The sequence below is a fragment of the Genypterus blacodes genome, unplaced genomic scaffold, assembly GCF_046128005.1.
Source record: "Genypterus blacodes isolate CSIRO-AG114 ecotype Tasmania unplaced genomic scaffold, CSIRO-AGI_Gbla_v1 ptg000067l_1, whole genome shotgun sequence".
NCBI lineage: Eukaryota > Metazoa > Chordata > Actinopteri > Ophidiiformes > Ophidiidae > Genypterus > Genypterus blacodes.
The window spans coordinates 6,807,992-6,832,675 of NW_027466879.1; the positions used below are offsets into that span (position 1 = coordinate 6,807,992).

General features: G+C 40.6%; 1 protein-coding gene across 6 annotated transcripts in view; it reads left to right on the forward strand.

Annotated features, from left to right (window-relative positions):
• Nucleotides 1–24,684, forward strand: part of ppfia1 (PTPRF interacting protein alpha 1) — a 29,229-nt gene that overhangs the window by 2,643 nt on the left and 1,902 nt on the right. For 3 of the 6 annotated variants that reach the window (XM_076155659.1, XM_076155660.1, XM_076155657.1), the window contains exons 3-27: nt 7,448–7,549; nt 8,415–8,579; nt 8,784–8,858; nt 9,264–9,365; nt 10,610–10,843; nt 11,031–11,177; nt 11,274–11,408; nt 12,940–13,023; nt 13,160–13,291; nt 13,550–13,612; nt 13,886–13,965; nt 14,047–14,197; nt 14,897–15,120; nt 15,379–15,610; nt 17,293–17,322; nt 17,907–18,031; nt 18,170–18,342; nt 18,474–18,567; nt 19,961–20,042; nt 20,176–20,376; nt 22,656–22,831; nt 23,408–23,505; nt 23,781–23,956; nt 24,246–24,314; nt 24,446–24,614. In XM_076155659.1, coding sequence (XP_076011774.1) covers nt 7,448–7,549; nt 8,415–8,579; nt 8,784–8,858; nt 9,264–9,365; nt 10,610–10,843; nt 11,031–11,177; nt 11,274–11,408; nt 12,940–13,023; nt 13,160–13,291; nt 13,550–13,612; nt 13,886–13,965; nt 14,047–14,197; nt 14,897–15,120; nt 15,379–15,610; nt 17,293–17,322; nt 17,907–18,031; nt 18,170–18,342; nt 18,474–18,567; nt 19,961–20,042; nt 20,176–20,376; nt 22,656–22,831; nt 23,408–23,505; nt 23,781–23,956; nt 24,246–24,314; nt 24,446–24,614 — 3,319 coding nt within the window. Of the gene's footprint in view, nt 1–7,447; nt 7,550–8,414; nt 8,580–8,783; nt 8,859–9,263; nt 9,366–10,609; nt 10,844–11,030; nt 11,178–11,273; nt 11,409–12,939; nt 13,024–13,159; nt 13,292–13,549; nt 13,613–13,885; nt 13,966–14,046; nt 14,198–14,896; nt 15,121–15,378; nt 15,611–17,292; nt 17,323–17,906; nt 18,032–18,169; nt 18,343–18,473; nt 18,568–19,960; nt 20,043–20,175; nt 20,377–20,728; nt 20,792–21,454; nt 21,482–22,655; nt 22,832–23,407; nt 23,506–23,780; nt 23,957–24,245; nt 24,315–24,445; nt 24,615–24,684 lie in introns of all 6 variants that reach the window. The other 3 variants (XM_076155662.1, XM_076155658.1, XM_076155661.1) reach the window with 3 other exon arrangements.

Here is a 24,684-nt window from a genome sequence, read left to right on the forward strand (position 1 = left end):
ATGAGTTGTGATGTTGGATGTTGGAGAATACTTCTACAGGGAAGTAATAGAGATTATAAGTGTAACTGAGCGGCGCAGTGTTCCAATAACTGGCTCTGAAATACAGCCTAGCTGGCATTGCTTACTTGGGTCATTACATTACATTACATTACATTACGGTCATTTAGCAGACGCTTTTATCCAAAGCGACTTACATTCATAAAACAACACTTTTCATCGGTTAAGATTTATGATGGATTGACACATGATTATAATGTGATGGGAATCTTCATCTCAGTTTTGCCCATTTTCAGTCTCGGTTCTTCCTATAATGACTTAGAATACATAGTGACTTTCTGCCTTCCATGGTCTTATTTCAAACAAAGGAATCCAGTTTGTAATGATGCAGACAACTAGTTGTCAGTTAAATGTTGTGGTAGTTGAGTTAAACATGCGTGCAGTATATTGAATGTTTGCATAACTATTTTATTAAACGTTATAAAACTTGAAAGGTTTTAAGATAGAGGAATCGCAGGACAGGATATGATCGATGTGATTGTAGAAAGCAGAGAGTGTGAGGGCTCATTTGTGTCCCAATGTTCCTGGAAAATGAAATTGATGTTGTAGACATAGATGTGATGCTAAACCCAGTGTAGTTGTATGTGTTTGTAGTATCCACAGCATAAACAGACATTTTAGAAATTCAGACAATGTATTAGAACTGATTAGTTCAGTTGACACTTAATGTCGTGCAGAATAAACTCTGAGATGACGCTTTGTCATCACCGGTACTCACATCAGCCAGTGTGGTCTAATGGGTATGGATGATTGGATGACTGTCTGCAGGGTCTTTTTATCAGCAGGCGGCTGCATTATCTTTTGGTTTTTATCAGAAATATTCCAACAAACAAACCCCATAAACTATGCTTTGCTACACTTTCTCACCCTCTCACCCACCCATAGTGCCTTTACCTTCTGCTATATTGCTGAATCGGCTTCTTTTTTGTTCACATGTCAATTAATGTTTTTATTGAGCAGTCGTTTCTAATCAATGTGTTGTAACAGCCTTACAGTACATCACACTATTCTTAATGTAGTTTTATGTCTCAGATTCCTGTTTCCAGAATTAATTACGATATACTACTCCATCCAGTATTTTAAATTCTTCCCTTCATTCTATAACCATATTTTCCTTTTGTTCATCATATGAGTAACTGAGGCTTTTGGGCAATATGCAATATTTATTGTACATTCACACTGATTTTGGCCGGAAATGGAAAATGAAGCGACGTTGTTATTGTCGCATAATTTTGGCCAATTAAGTTTTGTAAAGACGGCGCTAGGCTGTCTCCTAGCTATTTGCAACTCATCATTGTGTAGCTAGTGATCTCTAAGCTACTCTGTGTAGCCTCGGGAGGCTAGGCCTGAGATTGCAAGGTCTTGCCCCACCGCAATAGACTACAGTACATTCTTGCAAGATGGAAACTGCGAGGGAAGAAGAGTGAGAGGCTACAGCCACACCGTTGAAAACTGTTAAAGTGTGAAAATGATATGTTAGTGCACAGGTGTTGAACTGCGTACTAGAGAAGCAGGCCGTCCACATGACAAAGTCTGAAAACTGAAAGCACAATTTCTGTGCAGCTTGTGCTTGGACAACAGTCAGGTACAGACAGGCACTGGTCCGTCCGGACCTGATAAAAAATGTACTATATATAGACACTGCTCAAAAGTTAAGGTTAAGGTTGAATCATCACAGGATAACATCAAGTCAGTAAAACTTTGGCACCACGTTCAGCAGGTTCACACTGAGCACATGTGAAAGAGTGGAGACGCTGTGGTGAACGTTATGCTGCCTGTAACATCTTCTGAAGGTACATACATACAGCGATTGTCAGACCTTATGCTGGTGAAGTGGGCCCTGGGTTCCTCCTGGCCAGAGTGTGTAGGCAGTTCTTGGATGATGAAGCCATTAATGCCATTAACTGATAGATTTATTTATCCTAAACCGGGAAATTGTTGAAATTTAGATGTTGATGGTTGAGATCCCCCAGGACACCATCCGCTGACTCATCAGGAGCATGCCCAGACAATGTCAGGAGTACATACAGGCACGCGGGGCCATACACATTACTCAGTCACATTATGAGTTGCCATGATGAAATTCGCTCAAGTTGGATCAGTCTGGGGTTTAAATTCCTTACTTTGATCTTTGGTGTGATTTTGAATCCAGGCCTCAATGAGTTGATGAGTTTGGTTTTCATTGACCATTATTATGACACTTTGTTCTCAGCTAATTATACAATGTACATCAGTAAGTGTTCAATATCCAAAGTTTTCCCTTCCTTTTTTTGAGCAGTCTATATTGAGCTTGTCACAATCCGCACTATAGCAGCTGTGATTGTGAAGCAATTTGTCTTTTGTTCTTGTGTATAACATCAGCAATCAAAGAATAAAGAGACCAGACCGGCACTACTCAGTTGTTGTGTTACAGACATAGCTTGAAATGTCAATCAATGTTTTCTAAACAATATGGCTTGCCCGTCCGCATTAAAATGACAAGCTAGCAGCTTCAGATTTATACACTCTGGAGACCATTTTCTGAGAGTTTTCAGATATTGAAAATAGCCGAATGCATTTTTAAAAAAAGATGCAGTTTCAAAGCAGAGGCACAATTTGGGTTTAAGACAACAAATGACATAATTAGAAAACTACATGAAAATTTAAATACGGTGAAAACACAGTTGTATGTTTCAATGAACGTACCAAAACTGATGTGTCACTATATAATGTTTAATTTTAGAAGTAACACACAAACTCCTGTCTCTGCTGCTCAGTACTGATAAAGTCTACACATCTCTCTCGTCCCTGATTGGGTTTTATTGTCATTCCACAAAACACCTGGGAACAAAATAATTTTTCATATTCAATTTAGAATAGAGGAAGTTAAATGCAACAACAGTGTGTGTTGTGTGAGTGCACGTTATGTAATGATGTTGAAAGCTTTCAACAAGGAATAGATGTTGAAAGCTATTCCTGCGCCGCTCTGACTCTTTGGTCTTTTGACTGAAATATCGTAACTAATGTGGCATGTTTTGGGTTTCTGCAGCTTTTCTGTTTACCCCAACACATATAGCACTAGGTTTCTGTCGTCTGATTTTTTCCCTCCTCGTTTTCGTCTGTTAATGTAGAGGAAAGTTCAACGGAAACAGCCACATTTTATACCGAAGATTACATATAAATGGAATGGATTCAATGAAAAAAAAAAATGAGCCTAAAAATGAGCTACAAAGTATATCCTGTACATTTTAACATTAAACCAGAAAATGTGTAAAACCAATTATCATTCATAACTGCACACTGCAAATGAAAAGTCGGGAGATATTATGGAGCATGAAACCGCCCCCATTTTGAAATACTGTGCTTGACTGTTCCTTAATTATGAGCCTAGGTAATCGGGCCAGAGTAGGTGGGTATAGATGGCAGGTGATTTTCTTTCTCTCTCACTCTATCCCCTTCCTCCTGGTGAGAGCCTACCCCACAACTGGAATGCACAAACATTCCGGGGCAGCTTGCTCACATTCTGTATCAGCAACTTTTTGAACTCTTGCAGTGCCCTGTTGCATCATGTGCTTTTTGTTAATTATTTTTGCATATAGTGTAGTCCATTGCTGTGACATTCCACAACCAATTTGAGGGCCAATGTGCGTTGCATTTTAGTTGATTTCCTATGCTGCAGTGTCAGCCGTAGCTAGTAATGGGTTTTTCTGGAAGTGGGTGGAGATGTAATGCTTTGTGTTTATTCTCACCTAGGCTGTAAAACATCTGTGTAGATTTGTGTGTCAGTTGAAGAGAAACAAAACATATTGTGTTTTGTGCGTGTATTCAGCTACTTCAGTCTGCCTAGAATTTCTCTGTTTTACACTGATTTTGCTGTGACAATTTCCTGGACTTTTGCGGCAAATTTTACAATATTTCTTCATCCTCATCTAACATTGCACTGGCTAGGTGACTTTTCATAGCACTTTGTGGAAATGTCTGATTTGACATCTGCTTAAAGCCACCATGCAAGTAGATTAGAAGAGAGTGGGTGATCCAGCAAATATAGGTAGAGGCCTCAGTAACAAGCACATGGTTTGTAAGTGTATGCTACAGTAAAGAAAAACTTACCACAGCTGAGTTTAATTTTTGTCTTTAAAACATCACATAAATCAGTTGTAGCTGTTAACTTGGAGATTACAGATTGGTATTTTGCTCCTTGTTTTGAATTTAATTCAACTGGAAGCACTGAATTTTAAGTTACACAAACTTTATTTTTGTAAGGGGTCAGTGGTACAATGACTTGAATTGAGACTGCACAGGGGCAAGTGAGGGAAACAAAAGCTGACTTGTTCCCCATAGTGATGTGAATGTGACAGAGTGCTAGTGTTGTCTTGTGGCAAGTGTGAGTTGAATTAGTAATTTTAATAGTAATTCAATCAAGGGGAAGCAGACGTGATTAGAGAAAAGACTCACCTCTAGTCAAGTTTGAAAAGCCAAATGTTTGCTGCTTTTAACTAATGTCAGGATTTATAAATATTGTGTTTATTTGCCTGTGACAAGGCATGAAAACATGCCAAAGGCATTGTGTGAATGTAGAAGGTCTTGCTCACTGTGTCCAAATTCTGATGTTTGAGTAACAAACCATTTTGTTAGATGTTGTCTCTAGCAAATGAGGCTTCATCAAGTAGCTGGATGGTATGCATTTTATTCACAATTAAGCAGTCTATACATTTTCAGGTAATATTCCTGAAAGAAATGTGTGTATTCCATGTATTGGTTGAATAACTTATCTATTTCCAATGAATAATTGTAGTCTTCAGGCTCTCTTTATAAAGTAAATCAATGAGGCGGTACTTATTAATATAGCTCCTCTTACCCATCCCGCTCTGCGCCCCCCCACTTTGGAAACCATTGTGATAATGGGTAATGTTTATTTAGAAACGTAATTTAGTGTCCTGTTGTGCAGGTTTTGTATGAAATTACAAAGCTTGCCAACATCTATGAACTACTGAATGAACATACTACTTGTTTGAAATGGCTATTGACAACCCACTTTGCAGTTTTTTCAATGCAGTAATTTGTGTAGCAGTTATGGGGCTTGAAATTGAGACTGATCCCCCAATTCAATTTGATTAATATTTAATTAAGTTTCTTATGTTCATGGAAAACTACACGTGCCTCTCCAGTAGTTACAACTATAACAACTCCACATTTTCTGCTATATCAAGGCGACCCATCACCGATTCAAATATGTCACCAGTGGAGTCTTGTGATTGGTTTGCAAGCTCCACATGAAAGCATGACCCCATGCTGGAGCCAACCCAGCATTATGTTGGCATATACAGGTGCAGCTCAATAAATAAGAATATGGTCGAATATGGAAACTTGTTCTGTGTCTGCATCTTTCTTTCTTCCTCCATCTATAATTGTGGACACTGATAGCTGATGAATGTCATACTGTTGCACATGAGATTGAGCTGTTGGTTTCTAAGATGCACCACTCATACCCTCCGTTATTGTTGTTTGCAATTGTATGTTGGTGTATTGAGCTGAGATGTTTTCGTCCTTGTTACTGCATGGGACTGCTGGAGGCATTTGTTAGGTGAACAGTTAGACTTGAAAAGCTTCTGCGTGTACACTGTTCCTTTAAGAGGTTGGCACACATTCACATCTCTTCCTTTAATCCCTCTCCCTGTTCTGTGGCTTACAGGGCAGCTGAGTGCACTTCTAACTAGCATGTCACTCATCTACACTTAGACTGATGCAAGTTTACGGTGCTGCAAAGATGGATGGAATCTGCATACATTGACATGTACAGATGTGGCTAAAAGTGTTTGCAACCTTGAAATAAAAACAAAACCCCCACAATTTTCAAACTGACTCATCTTATGACTCGCTAATTGTTATATGTTAAGTGTATGTATTGAGCGTTATGTATGATTCATGACTATGTTCAGAAATGTGTTTTCATGGATCTGGTGCTGAAACAATTGAGTGTTTGAGTATTGAATATCCTGCTGTTCAGAATGTGAATATATATGAATCCAAGGAAAGTAAATCTAAAGACTTGTAGATGTTTCACCTCTCATCCGAAAGGCTTCCTTAGTTCTGGTGGAGATTCTCAGGATTTAACCCCTGTGGGGTCGTAGTCAGGGTCATTGCTACCCCTGATTAGTCATAATCAGGGTAGTTGATACTCCTGCTTAGTCCTCCTGGTTGTGACGATGGTTAGGGTGCTTGGAGTCCCCTGTGGCCAGGTTTGGTTAATGACGACAGTCGTTGGGATTCTCCTTTCTGCTGTAACAATGGTTGTTGGAGGCTGAATGATTGTTTTGTCTCCTGGGGAGGGATGAGAGAACAGCATTGCATGTGGGTGATAGATGGTGTCCATATATTTGCACATGACACCGACTATAGATTGCGTTGCCTGTGTTATTGTAAGCCTCATATGGAGGCTTCTGTATTGCTTGTTTTGCCAGACTGAAAATATTGACCTATGCTTTCATCCTTCAGAGGCAAATCTTGAAGTTGCAGTACAACTCAACCTCAGCTTCTGCTCTGGAATGTAGGAAGTCAGCCACTCTGTAATTACCTCGGGGCCAGCCTCTTATCGTCTACTATTGGCTCACATAGGGGAGACCTTAGTCCTAGCCAATAGAAAACTCCCTCTTACTTAGCAGAGCAGAACTAGTGCCAGTCGCTGGAAAAGCTCAGAGGCCGGGTAGAAGGGAAGTGAAGAATAGTTGTGGTAGTCACTAAAAAGGATGATCAGTTCCAGCGGACCCAACCCCCCACCTATCTTTCCCTTTCCTAACACAGCAAGAAGGCCTCATGGTGCTTGTCCCACAAGGCAAACAATCAGGATGGCACATTCTCTGGTTCTAACCATGCATTTAATCCCAAAGTGCCATGTGTGTAATGTGCACAACTGTATTTGTAAGAGAAGGAGAAAGCACTGAGAGTAATGATAGATAGATACGGTATAAGTCTTTTAGCTAAGTGGAAGTCTACAATATTCTTATAATTTCAGTGGTTTGAACAGCATTTGACAGTGATTGTGTGATTTGTGCTTTGTCAGACATTAGTTTTTTCTTTTTTCAATTTCTATCCCATTTTTGCATTTTTGTCTGCAGGTCTGTGGGGAAATAAGTTAAAAAGATTCATAGAAATGCACAGTGGATAGAGTGATTCATTTTTATGATTTATGTGGTCCTCAAATGATCTTCACTAGTGTTGTGTGTTGTTTAGTTTAGTCATCCTTCATTTACTGTTACACAGGGTAATGGCAGGTGAATGTTACTCTTGCATTATTCGAAGCACAACTCTCCCGCACAAAATCAAGTTCCCCATCTTTCTCATGCAAAGGACTTCAATAAAAACGTGTTAAGTAGCAGCTCCATTTATCTGCATTTGTCTTATTCTATTCTAGGAGTTTGCTGCACTAACCAAGGAGGTGAATGTGTGTCGAGAACACCTACTGGAGAAGGAGGAAGAAATTGCTGAGCTTAAGGCTGAGAGGAACAACACACGAGTCAGTAGAATATGGTTATGCATGTAACGCACTCACACACCAACTGTTCAGACTGTTCAGGACGATAGAGAAGTGGTACGATTTCAAACAAAAACACTATTGTACAAAGCTCGGTTTTGCCAGCTTAAGTCTGTGTTATACTTTCTGTGTCCATGAAAGCGCCCGTGTGTGCATGGCGTGTACGTGTAGGCTCAAACTGTGTTCTGTGTACCTATAATTTTTTGTGACCGCGTGGACTGGTCGAGTGAACTGCACATGTGCTGGCATACTTTAATTTAATTTACAGTAATTTTAGCAGACGCTTTTATCCAAAGCGACTTCCAACACACAATTGAAATTTATCTTGCACCCCCTCATATCACACACCCACAAACACATGCGTTACAGAGGGGGTGCAGGGCAGCCAGTTACGGCGCCCATAGAAAGATTAGGGCCTCGGCAGTGCCCCTGGCAAACTGGCAACTCACCAGTTACCAGTCCACTTACTTGGTCCATATGGGACTCGAACCGGCGACCCTCCTGTTCCCAAGCTGAATCCCTATGGACTGAGCTACTGCCGCCCCCATACTAACGTCGACGATAATTTTGAGAAGTTGTGCAAAGCAGTGTGGCGCTAGCCGCAGCTTTATAATTCCACATTAAAACGTTACAAAGACGTCTATACAGTATGAGCAATCCCTCTTAATTGGATCTTATAGATTATATTGAGTCAGGAATTTAACTGATTAGTCATTTTTAATTCCCTACATTTCGACGATGTTGCATGTAACAATACTGTTATTTCTCGCATTAAACTTCTTGCAATTCTAAAAACTGAGGGTGACCAACTCTAAATAGTTTGTAACAGTGTCTTTTGTATGTCCAGCTCTTGTTGGAGCATTTGGAGTGCTTGGTGTCTCGCCATGAGCGTAGTCTGAGGATGACAGTGGTGAAGAGACAGGCTCAGTCTCCAGCAGGCGTCTCTAGTGAAGTTGAGGTTCTCAAAGCCCTGAAGTCTCTCTTTGAACATCATAAAGCCCTGGATGAGAAGGTAGGGTTTTGAGTGTCTGTTTGAGAGCTTAAGTGACTGTAAGTTGTTGTATGTGGGAGAGAGTATCTGAGAGTTGTCTGTGATTGTAAGCATGTGTTAAAGATACTTGATATTGCAATGAAAGAAATGGAAAATAATATCAATATTTGCTTATGCTTTGGGCATCTTCTCTGTATGCTTATATTTGTGTCACTTATTTCCCAGGTAAGGGAGCGACTGCGTGTGGCCTTGGAAAGATGCAGCGCATTGGAAGAACAGCTTACCCTCTCACACAAAGAAGTAAGCAAACATTCCTCTACCGACATTTAGCCCAGTGGGCATACATTTGTGAAAAGCCACCTACTAATGAGTAATAACTGAATAGACGTGGCTGGAAACAAATGCACTTGAGATTATTGTAGATTTTAGTTGATTGACAAGCTTTGGAAAACTTACCGTGGCTGTGCCCATCATGAAACCCAATGTGCACGCACGCACGCACGCACGCACGCACGCACGCACGCAAGCACGCACGCACGCACGCACGCACGCACGCACGATTGAACGACATCTCACCTTAAGAAAAAAACCCTGCAGGTGATAAATTGAAAGCACTGGTTTAGTGGTTAATCAGCTAATTGTTAGATGGCTTTTCCAGCATATACACCCGACCTGACAAGTGTTAACAATCTGTGACTTCTTCAGCTGGCATATCTCAGGGAGCAGTACAGCCAAAAACGAGGATTGATGGATGGAACCACAGAGGTCAACCACAACTCTGAAAACACGCCAAGCACTAATGGCAAGGTGAGGTTATTCAACGGAATATGTGAAATGTCATGTGTATGGGAAACGGGTCCAGTTGCTTGTGAGTGACAAGTCTCCAGCCAGACCACCCAGCAAACCTTTGGCGTAACACTCATCAGCCTTCTCGGTTGCCTTTTCTTCTTGACTTTCAGTTCTTCGATCTGTGCATTTCTTCTATTCTCTGTCCTACTGCTGTTTGTTTTTATTAATTCACTTTTACAGGAGATATTTTGCTAGAGAGCGAGGTCAGGAAAGACCTAGTCAGTTGAAGTCAAGAATACGTTTTTGTCATAATTTTTTAGCTTTCCTGCAGGGCTGCACGATGTGGAGAAAAACTGTGATGTGCAATCACTTATTGAATGATGTGATAACAATATGTGGTGCAGTAAGTCATATTAAGGTGTGCAATATCAGTGTCTGTAGTTGTACATGCTACTTGCAAGAAAGGATAGATCGTAAAATATAGAATTTACTGTACATAATGATGAATTTGTATATGATGATTAATTTGAAAGTTACTTGAAGAAGGGGAGGCAGTAGCTCAGTGGGTAGAGCTTCCGCTTGGGGACCGAAGGGTCACTGGTTCGAGTCCCTGCCGAGGTGCCCCTGAGCAAGGCACCGAACCCTCAATTGCTCCCCCCTCTGCGAAGGGTGGTAATGTAATGTAAGAACTCTTGAAGAAGACTTATCTTCAAACACAAAATGACATTCAACTGACTTTTGTACTTGTAAATTGTTATAACAATTAAACAAGTAGGAGTAAATCTAGGACTAAATCTTTTAAGAGTAAAAGATGTGTCCAACTGTGTCCAAATCTGAAAGTTACATTGAACATAAAACTTAAAAGTAGACAATGTAAAGCTTCGTTGTGACTGAGCTTTCTTCACAGTATTTTTAATAAAACACAAATTCAAATGATGTATATTACTCATTACTATTATTAAATAAAGACAAACAACACAAAATGAAGACACTTTAGTGAATAACACTTACAAACTTGTACTTGTGTTGTAAGTGGTGGAAAAGGTTCACTCCCTCCACTTGGCATACAATAGTTTTCACTTTACCTGGGTGCTGGCACATGACAGACCACAATGTTTTGGTGAAGGTCCTTGCAAATTAAGTAATAAGCTAAATCAGTTATTTGCTTCATTTTTCTGGAAGTAACTGCAGTTTGTGCAATAATGCTACATGTGTGCTCTGTATAACCCCACACTAATGCAATTATATTAATTCACCTTCAGCGTTCCTCAGATGGTTCATTGAGCCAAGACGAAGAGTTGGGTTCTGGACTGGGGAAAGTGGGTGAGCTCCAGGAGGTGGTGGAACGTCAGACGGCTGACCTGGGTCAAATGAAGGAGCGCATGGCTGCAATGGTATCACGCATCAATGAGCTGGAGGAGGATCTTGATACTGCCAGGAAAGACCTCATCAAGTCTGAAGATATAAACACAAGACTACAGAGAGACCTGAGAGAGGTAGTGATGAGTACTTGTAATAGTGAGCCTGACCAAAGAATGGGTGGCATCATCTAAGCGGCATCTCTTGTTTTTGTAATATCATCATAATTCTATTTGGACACTGGCACTACAGCCTTACCCTTTGACCTTTGTATCTTCAGATTATAGTAAAGGAGTCAGTTATGCAGATATTGTGTGTCATTAGTCAATAGCTCAGAAGGACGACATGGAAGAGAGGATCACCACTCTGGAGAAACGCTACCTGGCGGCTCAAAGGGAGGCGACCTCTGTCCATGACCTCAACGACAAGCTGGAGAATGAAGTGGCTAACAAAGATTCTCTCTACAGACAAGTAGGTTTCCTACTCCCTGTTTCAACTTGTGAGAAAAATGTGAACTTTGTTATCTACATTAATGTCTGTCTGTGGTCTTTGCCCCGATTTGTGTAGACTGAAGACAGAAATCGGCAACTCCAGGAGAAGTTGGAGCTGGCTGAGCAGAAGCTGCAACAGACCATCCGCAGGGCAGAGACTCTACCTGAGGTGGAAGCTGAGTTAGCCCAAAGGGTTGCTGCTCTCACAAAGGTATCAGTACTTGCCCACAACCCACTATACTGTACATCTCATCTCACTTTTTCATTTTCAAATCTGTCATTCTCCAGCCAGCTATGTATAAAAGTTTTTTTAAATTTGTTTAAAAAGCCTTTTGCAAATTTTTGATTTAATGAAAAGTAACCGAATATGTATCACTGGCCAGTCAGAGTTTATGGGAAGAAAGGGTCAAATTTGTTGGAGAAAAAAAGTCAGTCTAAATGGATTACCAGTTGCCACAATCTTAACCTAATCATAGGCACAGACACAAATACAACACAAGGACAACCTGAGTAAACACAATACAGTTTTGAAGTGATCATTTCAAGTATTGAAGGAAATAAGTTTCCCCCACCAAGATCTGAAACACGAATAAAAAATGTCTTTGCACCTTATTCGTATTGAATTTGGCTCCTAGTAAATCCCCAAAATAAAAGCCAGCATTCTTGTTTTGTCTCTCCTGGGTAATAATAATATTTTTTTACAGAATCTGTCCCATCACTCATTTTGCAATTCCTCCATTGATTTACTTTTCTTTTCTTTGGCTCATTATTCTTTGCTTGTATCCTATGCTTTTTTCTGTACCTTTCACTCTTTATTCTCATGTCACATCTTCTCTTCCCTACCACTTGCATTTTAAATGACCCTGACTAATATCCTTTTTGCTAAAGCCAAAGCGCAATAGCAGATGAACTGTATACAGGGTGACAATAAGGAAGGTGGAAATCAAAATGGAAAGGACTGTGCTTGGTGTGATCACTTTCACCCATTCTACTTCCAGTATATCAACATCCAACACTGCGTACTACTATCTATTACATGGAGGACCTCATAACATATTTATTCCATCAGTGGCTTTTCACTATGGTCATTTTTCACATTGTTAAGATAATATCTCTCTTCCTGCAAGGATATTTGATTGAGAAATGTAAGCGACAAGCTACCATCAGCTTGTGTGAGTGAGCAGTACAAGACAAAGATACATTTCACACCAAATGCTCTCGTAATTAAAGCTGGAACCTGTTACCTACGTTCACAGCTTTCTTGTCTATGTGCCTTATTTGCTAGTGTGTAGCTCTGCATTTCATGTTGGTATTTCTTCTTCTCTCCTCAAATGCAGAAATCTGTGCGGTATCTAACACAAACAGGAAGAGCCGCTAATTTGCTCAAAGACTTTTCCAAGTACAGAAGTATAAGAGAGATTACTGGCTCCTATATTTGTTGTTATTTCCTGTGGTCTGTGCTGCTTTACTGTATTCTTCTGACCCAGCAAATGCACGGCTGTCAGCTGCTACTTCAAGTTAAAGTACTGTTTGTAGAATTGTGCTTTCCAAGCTGATAATGTGGGTGACCACATATTTTTGAAAGAGCTGAGGTTTGTCCCATAATGTGAAAGACAAGCTTCATGGGGGATGAAAAACCCCTAATTAGAGACACTCACCCTGAGAGACTACAGTATATTGAGCCACTGAGCTATGTTAATGTGGAAAAGCAAAAGTACCTTAAGCATGTCCCTATTCCCCAGGCTGAGGAACGCCATGGCAATGTGGAGGAAAGATTGAGGCAGCTGGAAGCCCAACTAGAGGAGAAAAACCAGGAACTGCTGAGGGTAAGAAATAAAACGAGAGGGCACCTGCAGGTGCTGTCATTAAAGAATTAAAAAAAGAAAAAAAAAAAAAAAAAAAATGATTCTATGGACGCAGTCTTGATTCTTGTGCATATCTTAAAATGTTTTGTTTATGTAGGCACGCCAACGAGAGAAGATGAATGAGGAGCACAACAAGCGCCTGTCAGAGACAGTGGACAAGCTCCTCTCAGAGTCCAATGAGAGACTCCAGCTCCACCTTAAAGAGAGAATGTCTGCTCTGGAGGATAAGGTAAATAGTACTGTTTATAGATGCAATTGGAATTTCCAGTTAGATCCACTGCACATTGTAAAGTCCTTGAGAATAGTGTGGCTGACAAGTCAAGCACAGCATATCTCTATCACACTCTTTGCCACAATGAGTATTATGTTTATATAGGTAGGTTAATGACGTCAAGTGGCTGCATGGTCAATAGCCCAGTCTGTGTTTAAACGGGACTTGTCAGCGTGTCATATCATGTTATTTTTTCCTTCTACCCTGTCTGTTCAGAATACCCTGATAAGAGAACTAGAGCACACCAAGAAGCTGATTGAGGAATCTCACCATGAGAAAGTGAGTGGGCATTAAGGCTGTAAATCTATACAACTGCCTCTTGGATTGTGTTATTGCTTTTTATCAACAACAACTGTTTACTTAACATTCACATTTCTCCTTTTCTTTGTCCAGTTTCTCATCGTGGCTATGCTTATGATCTAGATATACTTGACTATGATTAAAAAAATAAAATAAATGCAGTTGCAGCTGCTTTTGGAATTACCTTTTATGTTTATGACTACAGACTTTGTACCTCATGACAATAATGTCTGTAATTTTTCCATTCTTTAGGAGCAGCTCTTGATCCAGATTGAGACCATGAGAGCAGAGAACGAGCAGGGTAGAAGCAGGAGTAACTCCTTACTACACGGGTAAGCTTTTTTACTAGAGTTCACTTAATCTTCCTGTGATCTCTTTCATTCTTTCTCATTTGTGCGTTTTATTTTTTCCAGAAGGTCTCATCTGAGCAGCACACCAGATTTCAGGTATCCAGTGTCAGCTTCTTCAATGATGGACAGTAACTCAGACCACTATGGCAGTGCTCTCGTGCTGAGAAGGCCACAGAAGGGACGCGTGACAGCGCTTCGGGATGAGCCATCCAAGGTGAGCTCTGCTGCTGGCTTGTTTGTTAGTTTGGTGACATATAAAGCATCTGGAGCAACACTGAGCCTAATTTCTGTCCACTGAGTGTTGAAGTGGACAGAAGTGGATTTTAGTGGAAACATTTAAATGTCTCACCAGAGGATAGAACCGAAATCATTCACATTTGAAATATATTCACCATGGTTCTCTATGCTAACAGAATGTAACAATAATACCTAATTAGTGAGCATTACTTCCAGTTCAGGTAGGAATGGAGTGTTGCACTGCAGACGAATTTGTGCTTGATTCACAATATTTATTCACAAATAGTCTTCGCTTTAAAATGTGTTGTTTGTGTAATGTTCCTTTTCACTTCCCTACCACTTTCAAGCTTATATCTGAGTTCTTTCTGATGCCTTTCTTCTCTTTCTGTATGCCTCCACTCTGGACATCAGCGACATGTAAGTCACTGTGGCAGAGACGAAAGAGACAGTTCTCTTGTTTTTTTAGTGCATTAATGACAAACTGTCCGTCTAACTTTATTAACTCTTTCGCTTCATTTTGTTTCATGCCTCTTTCTGATTTTCCATTCCTTTCTTCCACCTTTCTCTACCTGTGATCTCTGCTTTTCTGACAATTCTTGTCTCTCTGTATGTGTCTCTGGTCTTTCTTCTCCCTTCCTATTGTCGTCCTTGTTCATACCTGTATGGGTTGATCCAGGTGCAGACTCTAAATGAGCAGGAGTGGGAGCGAATGCAGCAGGCCAATGTGCTGGCCAATGTGGCCCAGGCTTTTGAGAGTGACATGGATGCTTCAGACCTGGAGGAGGACAGAGAGACAATATTCAGCTCAGTGGACTTGCTGTCACCTGGTGGACAGGCAGATGCACAGACTCTCGCCTTAATGTTGCAGGATCAGCTAGATGCTATCAACAATGAAATCAGGTACTGGCAGCAACAGCGAGCATAACTAGCACAAATGCTTCACGTTACCTTCTAGCCTCCAATTCATGTCTTGTTATGTCTTTTTATCAAAACAAGGCTCACAGTGCAGATATATACATGTGCTAAACTCAACAACAATTAACTATACTAAACTAGATATACTGCACCGCTGACATAATTTATCTGCCCTTTTATGTTCCATTTAGTGTAATTTTCCATGTTCCCTCTTTCATTCCTCTCATTCCTCTATCCATTCAGAATGATCCAAGAGGAGAAGGAGAGCACAGCCAGCCGGGCAGAGGAGATTGAGTGCCGGGTAGGCAGTGGCGACAGCTTAGGAGGACGTTTCCGCTCCATGAGCTCCATCCCTCCGTCACTGTGTGCAGGATCTTCATACGCTGGTTCTCCACCAGGCTCTGGACACTCCACCCCCAGACGCATTCCCCGCAGTCCCAACAGGGAACTGGATCGCATGGGCGTCATGACTTTGGTAACACTTCCTCTCCTTCTGTGTCACCCCCAACCGACAGCATACAATGCCACCAAGTAACTTTTTAAAACAAAATATCCCTGAATAAAACAAAATTTGGATTGTGTCAGTATTTAGGCAAGATTTGATTTGAGATTGTTTATAGTGTAGGTGTCAGTGTGTTCTGTGGTATACTTGTTATTTTGTTAGCTTACTAATACCGTGTTTGAATGAATGAGAATATGCAATCATGTGTATGCAAGTGCCCACCGGGCTATAGCAATATTGCTATAACCCCTACATCATGCAGAGCTCCGTCTCCCAGCAGACAGTTACATACCTGCCGTATGGTGCAACTGGCTTCAGTCATCCCCCTCACACCTATAGTTATGCTCCATACTTTCAGGTACCTGCAGAACTTTTAACAGCTCCCTTCATCTCTTCCAGGCTGAGTGCAGTGTGCTTTTGTGTTACTCTTGCCTCCTATCTTATATTGTCCCTTGGTGCATAAATGGTTTCTGACCATAGAAAGTTTAGTTGACTTTCACCAAATCCAGACCACCACACTCTCATATATGGGAAACCTCAGGGGGCAATATCTTCAATTACAAACTGCAACACCACTAACTCTTATGCAAATTCATCTATTCTAGGCCGGACAATGACTCTTCTTGTGAGACCAATTAGTTGAAACATAAATGATTTAACTAGATTTATCCTTCTTACAGAATCTCTTTGATCATTAATGTAATATTTTGTCCTTTAGTACATTTGAGCAAAAAATGTAACCACTGGCTTGAGTGTGTTCAGGTTTAATTTATTTTATTGTTGTGCAGCGTTACCACTTATTGAGCCAGGACTGTAAGCATTTCAGACATGGAAAAAACAAAACACTTGCTGTCTCTACATCTGAGCTGACGTATAGTAACAAAACTATGTTTCACATCTAATTAAGATATTGGTAAAACGAGTAACTCTATTAATAAAGAACTTGTTTGTTGGTGAATAAATATTTTAACCCCCGCCCCCTAAATCTCCCTTTTCCTGTTCCCAGTTTTCCTTTTTTATATCTTAATTATCTCTTCCTGCTTTTGGCTCACTGTCATTTGAAGAACGGAAGTGAGTGATTAGGTATTTTCCTCCTAGGGCCAGAGAAATGTGGCACACTGATGGTTTGTTTGCTGTGTTAATGCCAGGTCTGTGAGGAATGCAGAAGGGAAAATGCCCTCCCTCTTTATGGGTTCCCACCAGTAAATTTGACTAGAACAGCTCTGGTTTATAAATCCAGATGTCAAACTTCCCTTGGCAATGGGTAGAATCTCAAGTAAGCAAAACCATGTGACTAAGCTTCAAGGCTATCACTCTTCAAAGTTATCAACTATGTCTTCACCGAACCTACCCTTTCTTAAAGTCAACCTCCAGCACTGATGTTTGCCGTGTCTCCTTCATCGACTAATACGTTCTACCCGGGAAAACATCTTCATGGCATTACAGCAAAGTGTTTTGCTTAACTGCACATCTCAATTGCACAATTGGTCGGAGTGTGTGCTGGCGTGCGTTCCTCTCCTGATGTACATGGTTAAATGTATAAGTTGTCCTAAATTCCTGCTCTTGCGAGTTTGTGCATGGCTTGGTTTCACCTGCGGCGTGACTTGCATCTTACTAACTAATCTTTTCTTCTCTCCTTTTGTGCAATGCTTCAGCCTAGTGACCTGCGCAAGCACCGCAGGAAGGTAATATAGAGTGATGCTTTAATGGAGTCTATTCTCAACCCAATGTCCCAATGTCTCCATTTTTCACCTTACCCTCCCAATCCCATCGTGCAGTCTACCATCCAGTCCAAACTCATGCTCCTCTGGTCACTCATGTGCCAACATCCAGACATATTGTGTTCAGATCATTAGACCTGTGATTGCCTGAGGTGCATTTGTGGAGCTTACTCTCTGTTAGGATGTTTATTAGATTTTTTGAATTCCCAGTTTGAGTCTACGAAAAGCTTCAGTACTGCTTATCCTTCTACATAGCTTCTGATATGTCCAGTTAACTAATCTTGAAACATGTCTGGACTGCAGGCCCCACAAGGCCTTATGAATACATCAGTGAATTGACTTGACTTTTTGAATTGCCTGGATGAAGTTTCATTATGAGCTTCTATGCTTAAAAACTTATTTAAATCTTTATTGTAGCATAAACAACTTTGTATTGAACAGCTGTGTGCAAATGAAGGATTTAGGCCTTTATTTCTCTTCCTCTTTGCATTGTGAAATCTGGAATGTTCTTGCTCAGTAACATGCGTCTCTTACCTACTGTTATGCAGTCTGCCCAGGATGACAAGGCCACTATTCGGTGTGAGACATCACCCCCTACCACTCCACGCTCCATGCACCTTAACAAGGAGCCAGGACATGCTTCCAGTAATGAGGATATTAGAGATATCCGAGGGTAAGAACATGCTTCCATTAACAGTTTCACCTCTGAGTCTCGTATGAATTCAGTTGAAAGTTTTCGGAGAAATGTTTTTTTCTGATTTTTCTATTCACTGTTTTCACTCCTTCTCTTCACTGCTCTCTTGTCATTTAGTCTGGCTGCCCTGCAGGATGGCCAAGGTAGTAACCCCAGCAGTAGTAACAGCAGCCAGGACTCTCTCAACAAAGCTGCCAAGAAGAAGAGTATCAAGTCTTCCATTGGACGCCTTTTTGGGAAGAAAGAAAAAGGCCGGCCCAGCATTCCTGCGAAGGACTCCCCCAGCCAAGGTCAGACACGAGGCACACAGCTTTTATTCCAGTATACACATTTATTCTCTGTCCATCTAAATGTAATTCTGTTCCACACCACCTGTATACTTTGCTATCAGCTTTGTCAAATCTTTTGTTTATGTTCCCAGCTGGCACTCCTGAGGCAGAGAGCAGTCCAAAGGATGGCTTAGGAATGGGGACCCTGGGAGGCCCTGCAGACAAGAATAGGAAGCTGCAGAAGAAGTAGGTTTCTTCCTCACAGTTCCCATGCCCTCTTTTGTCCCCAATACTTATATAGACAGAAAAGTATTAAAAGACCTGAACATCACCCACTATACTTTGTACTGTAATATTAACAATACAAAGTTTGTGTGAGCCTTGGTGTTTCTGCAGCAGTCCAGGGCTGGCCTGGCCCTGTCACACTCCAGGGGGGTCACGCTTACTCGTATCAACTCCTTCTTCCATTTTACACCCAGTCGTTTCCATTGCTATCATCCCCTGCAACAATTTGTTTATTTTTCTTCATTCGTAGTTTTGTTTAAAAAAAAACAAACAAATTAAATTAAAAAATAATTTTGTATTTGCTTTTCCGTAAGTTCTTTAATTGGCATCAATTCATTGTTTGTTTTTGTTTTGCCAACCTCCCATCCCTATCATCACCTTCTCATTCCATATGTAGTCCAAAGACAGGGTAAGTTGGTTCATATTGCCTTGCCTTGCGTTGCCTTCTTCCCACCCTTGGCTTCACATTGCTGTCATTAACATGAACTCTGAGCATCCCAAACCTTCTTATGTCTGATGGTTTTTTTCATGCGGCTCTTTTTCTCCTGCTTTTCCTCGAAGAACTTAACTAACAGGAATGACTGTGCTGCATTTTAGTGAGCGTGAAAATATTTCTTCACACTACCCGTCGTGTAGTGTGCCACAAAATTTGTTGTTGCGTAAACAAATTAGGATCAGTTTTCCAAAGAAAACAGTTCAGTGATGTCAGCACTCCCATGCACTAACTCAACAGGATTTCTCACAATAATGACAGAAAAGGTTGCGTTTCACACTAGTGAGACTACAAGGGTATTTTAGTTGCACGTTTTCTAAAAATACAACTAACAGATACACTCTGGAACCCTGTGAAAGACGAGAACCTGAACCAGGACATTTCTTTGGTTTCACAAACCTTCAGGATTTCTTTGCCAGATAGCACTGTACGCTGTTGACAAAATAAGAAATGTGCACACAATCAATGTACAGTAGTTGAAAAGCCATTGCAAACATTTTCATTCCTAAATAAGTCCCTTTTTGCACGTATGCCTTATTGATTAATTATTTCTAGCAGAATGTTTGTGAGCAGGTTTTCCCAAACACTTGATGAGCCCCAGTTTTGCTGTAACTGTATTCTACCAAAGTGTTTCAGGGGAAATGTGTCTCTGTTTCTGTGTTCTTGGGTCCCTTATTTCTCCTCTCCTGGTCTCTGTTTTGAGCTTGCATGTGTCATGCCAACTTTTCTGGTTTGTGTCCTCCAAAAGATAGATTTGTTGGAATGATGATTAAGAAAGGCTCTATCGATTTGAGTTTGGTTGTTTAAAAGAGTGAATAAGTTTTATATACAGGCTGAAGATGTGTGTATATTGTGTTTTAGGCATGAATTGCTAGAGGAGGCTCGCAGGCAGGGCCTTCCATTTGCCCAGTGGGATGGCCCAACTGTTGTGGTTTGGCTGGAGGTACTGTAGAAACACAGTTTATCTCAAAACCATTCAAACAATTAACATACTGTATCTTAAAATGTTTCCAGCCATTCATTTTTCCATTTTTCTATTTTAAATGATGCCATTCTCTTTGTTCTATTCTTGCCAGCTATGGGTGGGTATGCCAGCCTGGTATGTAGCTGCATGCCGTGCCAATGTGAAGAGTGGAGCGATCATGTCGGCGCTGTCAGACACGGAGATCCAAAGGGAGATTGGTATCAGCAACCCATTACATCGTCTGAAACTTCGCCTGGCCATTCAGGAAATCATGTCTCTCACCAGCCCTTCTGCCCCTCCCACCTCTAGAACGGTATTTGTCTCTTGGGTTAATCTGGTATACGGTACATTCTCACACATACAGTCAACATGCACACTATGCTATGAGTGACCTTAACACAGGTAAAGCTGAGAACATTTGCCCTCATTGTGTCAGATAAACCTTTCTTGGCATCTGGTTGAGCTTGACTACTGTTACTTTGGCTAACATTTAAATTCTTTATATATCTAACCTGTACTAACCATGGGATCAAACCGTGCTGGTTTTTGCTTAATTTGATATCTTACAATAAATGAACATGATTCTTGATCTGCTCTCTGTCCATCACTCTTTTCCCTTTACATGCTTGCCTCACTTGTCATTGGTTGGGGGGGTGTCATATCAGAACACTGGAAACGTTTGGGTCACACATGAAGAAATGGAAAGTTTGGCTGCTACGCCTCCAACGGTTAGTCTATTCTGATTGAGTGGAAACTAGAGGCTTCAGGCATCTTTTGTGACTGCTGGGGCACGTTCCAAGTTGTCCTCAGGAAAACCAGACCTCATACAGTGCATGCAAAAATGTATTGTCAATACTGAAGCTAATTAATCATGGAAGGTCAGTCTCGTATTAAGCTCAATTTGCATATTATGATATTGGTTGCACTTCTCAGTCTCACAGGACAACTTGGATCATGGCCTTATGGTTTTACTGCTAGGTAGTGCTTTTTTTCCTTAGTCCCTAGTTTGGATTGCTAGTTTTTCATTTCATTCATTTGATTTTAACATACATGCTTTTGTAGTAGCTAGAATTGTGTGTGTGTGTTGGTGTGCAACAAAGTTTCTAAAAAGAAGAACAAGGTATCCAAGATGAAAATCTTTTACTACTACTCAAATCAACAGTAAGCATTGGAGACCTCCGTTTCCTTCTAGTTTGATAAGGTTTTTAAACATTTGTATTTGCTGTCACTGGAGTACACACATTGCATCTGTCATCATTCCCTTTTCTCCTGCTTGTTTTTTTTTTTTTTTTTGAATGTTGCATGTTAGGCTGCCCTAACCATCACTGCTGCCTCACTAACCCGCCTTTCTTCTCCTCTCACCATGCGCACGCTAACTTTGCTAACACCAGGAGGATGACGAGGGTAGCTGGGATCAGGTTTGCACTCGTTTCCCAACACCCCCACTGAAGTTGCCCCTTTAAATCTGATTATTTTGACACTTGGTGATCATTGTTGTTCAAGTATCTCTTAGTTTCTTTCTTTGCACTTATTTACTCTTAACATTCAACCATTTTTTTTGACGATTTTTTTATTGAAGAAAGCATTTGACATAAGAATGGGCATCCAGTTATGGAACAGCTTTGGAGATTGTTTTTAAATATACAGAGGGGAAGAAAACAAAACAAAAAGAAAAGGGAATGAAAACATTGAAGAGAACAAGGATATGCCAAACCACTTTTTGATGAAGGTGCATTCCCAATGCATGTAGCACATTAAATGTGTTTACTTTTTATTTTGGTTTATTTGTGAGGAATTTACAGAGCTATATGAACTTGGATTTCTGCCAGTTAGTTACTTCAACAAAATACCTGAAATGCCTCTGTCCTCCTCCAAAAAACTATGGTGGTGATCATTAGTCATTCATGAGATCATTAATTAGGAAGCTTTTGCACTTGTAGACTGTATTCTATTCAAGATGAAGGATGAACATGTTTTGATTGCTCTACTTCGTTAACACCAGTTTGTCATTTGTTCAATGGGTGGTACTGTATGGAGAAAAAAAAGGTGTAGAAGTCTCATCATGGTTACAACATAATAGGAGTGATTGCCTCAAGGATGTGCTACACCTTTCTCTTGTTGTTCTTCAGTGTGGTGCACACAGTAATACCAAACAACACAGAGCTTTTGTCTTGGATTTTGAGAAACACTTCAGTGCTGTGATAAGGTTTCAAAACTTGAAGTGAAGGAGCTGTTTGTTGTTGTGTAAAGACCGCAGATATTGTCAGAATATCAGAATGATATTGATGTATTTTAAACCTTGTTAAACTACTAAATGATCAACAAATAAATTAAACATAATAAAACACAAAAAAACAAAAATACACTGCTCTATGAACTTACAATAATACCAGAGCATTAGCTGTCAGCTCATGTAGATTTAGCCACTGAAATCACAAAAGGGAGGCTCATTGTTATTTTATCTGGGGTAGATCCTGTTACAAAATACATCAATATTCAGGAGTAGTAATTTTCTTATGCATGGGCAAAGCTTGCCATCTGTTCAGCGGTCACCGTGATGCTCTTTCTGAACCAACTTTACTTTGACTGTAGACACTGGCCTACGGAGAAATGAACCACGAGTGGATTGGTAATGAGTGGCTACCCAGCCTGGGTTTGCCCCAGTATCGCTCGTACTTCATGGAGTCCCTGGTGGACGCCCGTATGCTTGACCACCTCACCAAGAAGGACCTCAGGGGGCAGCTCAAAATGGTGGATAGCTTCCACAGGTAAAATAATCATAACTCTCGATAAGTCTACGTCTTGTGACAGTAACGGGACAGTAGAATAAGCTTAACAAGGTATATTAGCCTCCACAATACTTGACCAAGAAAATAGAACAACCACGCTAGAGCAAAAAAGACATTTATTCAGGGAATAATCACTCTGTTTGGCCTATATTTAAGTACATGCTGCATTGGTAACTCTTAAGGATTAGCACATCCAGCACAAATTGATGTTTTTTCAAGCATTGAGTCCCTGCACTGCTGATAATAATGTTGCACTAACGTCATGCTGTGTGTGTCAAAATGTAACCAGAGAGTATGAACAGCTCTGACTGAAAAAAAAGGATGCATCCTGGTGGATGAAATGTTTATTACACTTATATGTACAACTCAACCCAGTACAGGTAGTACAAAAACAAAGGCCAAAATTAAATCTGTGGGTGAAGGGCAGCTTATTGAAACATAACAAAAGTGATTTAGAGTAATAATTCAAAAGGCAATACTAAAAGCACAGGCCACAAATAATTATTGAATATTGTTTGATGTTTGCTGCAATGCTTTCCTGTCTCTGTCGAACAGAAACAGTTTTCAGTGTGGAGTGATGAGTCTGAGGAGGCTTAACTATGACAGGACGGAGCTGGAGAGGAAGAGAGAAGAGTGTCAGCAGGAGTATAAAGGTAAACACCCCGTTCATTTCTCAAAGTGCTCTTTGGGTCAATGATGCATGTAGACCTGTAAAACAATGTGAAAAAAACAATTCTGATGTCATATGAGCTCACAAATTCCATCTGGATTTGTATTTTCATCTTTTTACTTAACTTTTGCTTGTGTTGTATCGAAACCTCTTATGCATGTCACCTTGGATAAAAGCTAAATGACAAAATATTAATGTAATTTATCAATACTTATCAGTGAATTATGCTCAAGCTGCATTTGTTTACTGTCATTCCAGATGTGCTAGTGTGGAGTAACGAGCGTGTGATCAGCTGGGTACAGGCAATCGGGCTGAAAGAGTACAGTAGTAATCTGTATGAGAGTGGAGTTCATGGAGCCCTGCTCGCCCTGGACGAAACCTTTGATCACAACAACTTGGCCCTACTGCTGCAGGTTCCAACACAGAACACACAGGTATATACAAACACACATACGCGCACCACAGTTGTAAAATTATTAATAGGTGTTTCACTTGTGCAGTGCATTTCTTAAATTATTGTGTGAGGTAAAAGTAATGAAAAAGAGGAAGAATGGATTTGGTTGAGCTATTTTCTGAAAGTAAACAATTTTGTCAATGGAGATTGTACAATAATGTTTATGTCACAGAATGTATCAACATGATGTGCATTTAACTGATAATAAAAATGTGCTTTTATGAAATATGAATAACAGTGCTTTTCCTCCGTCTGTTTCTGTTTTCTAGGCCAGAGCAACTCTTGAGCGAGAATACAACAGCCTGCTTGCTATTGGCACAGAAAGGAGAATGGAAGAGGTACAAACACACATCCTACTCACCAACCTAATGACACAATAAAGAACAGGTTTGTGAAACTAACTTCACTCCTCTTACTGTGTATCTTTCAATCTCTACTCCCTTCTTGTTCCCTGTCGATTCTCCTCCAGGATGAAGATAAGAATTTCCGCCGTGCCCCATCATGGAGGAAGAAGTTCAGGCCCAAAGACATGAGAGGGATGTCTCTGGGTTCATCGGATACCCTGCCTGCCAACTTCCGAGTTACCAGTAACAGTGCTGCATCTCCCTCCATGCAGCCAAAAAGGAGCCCTATGGATGGTAAGCAGACAAAATAATGCCATGGAACTGCTGTTTGTTTTGTGTGTATGTGTAATGCTTGTTGTGTGGC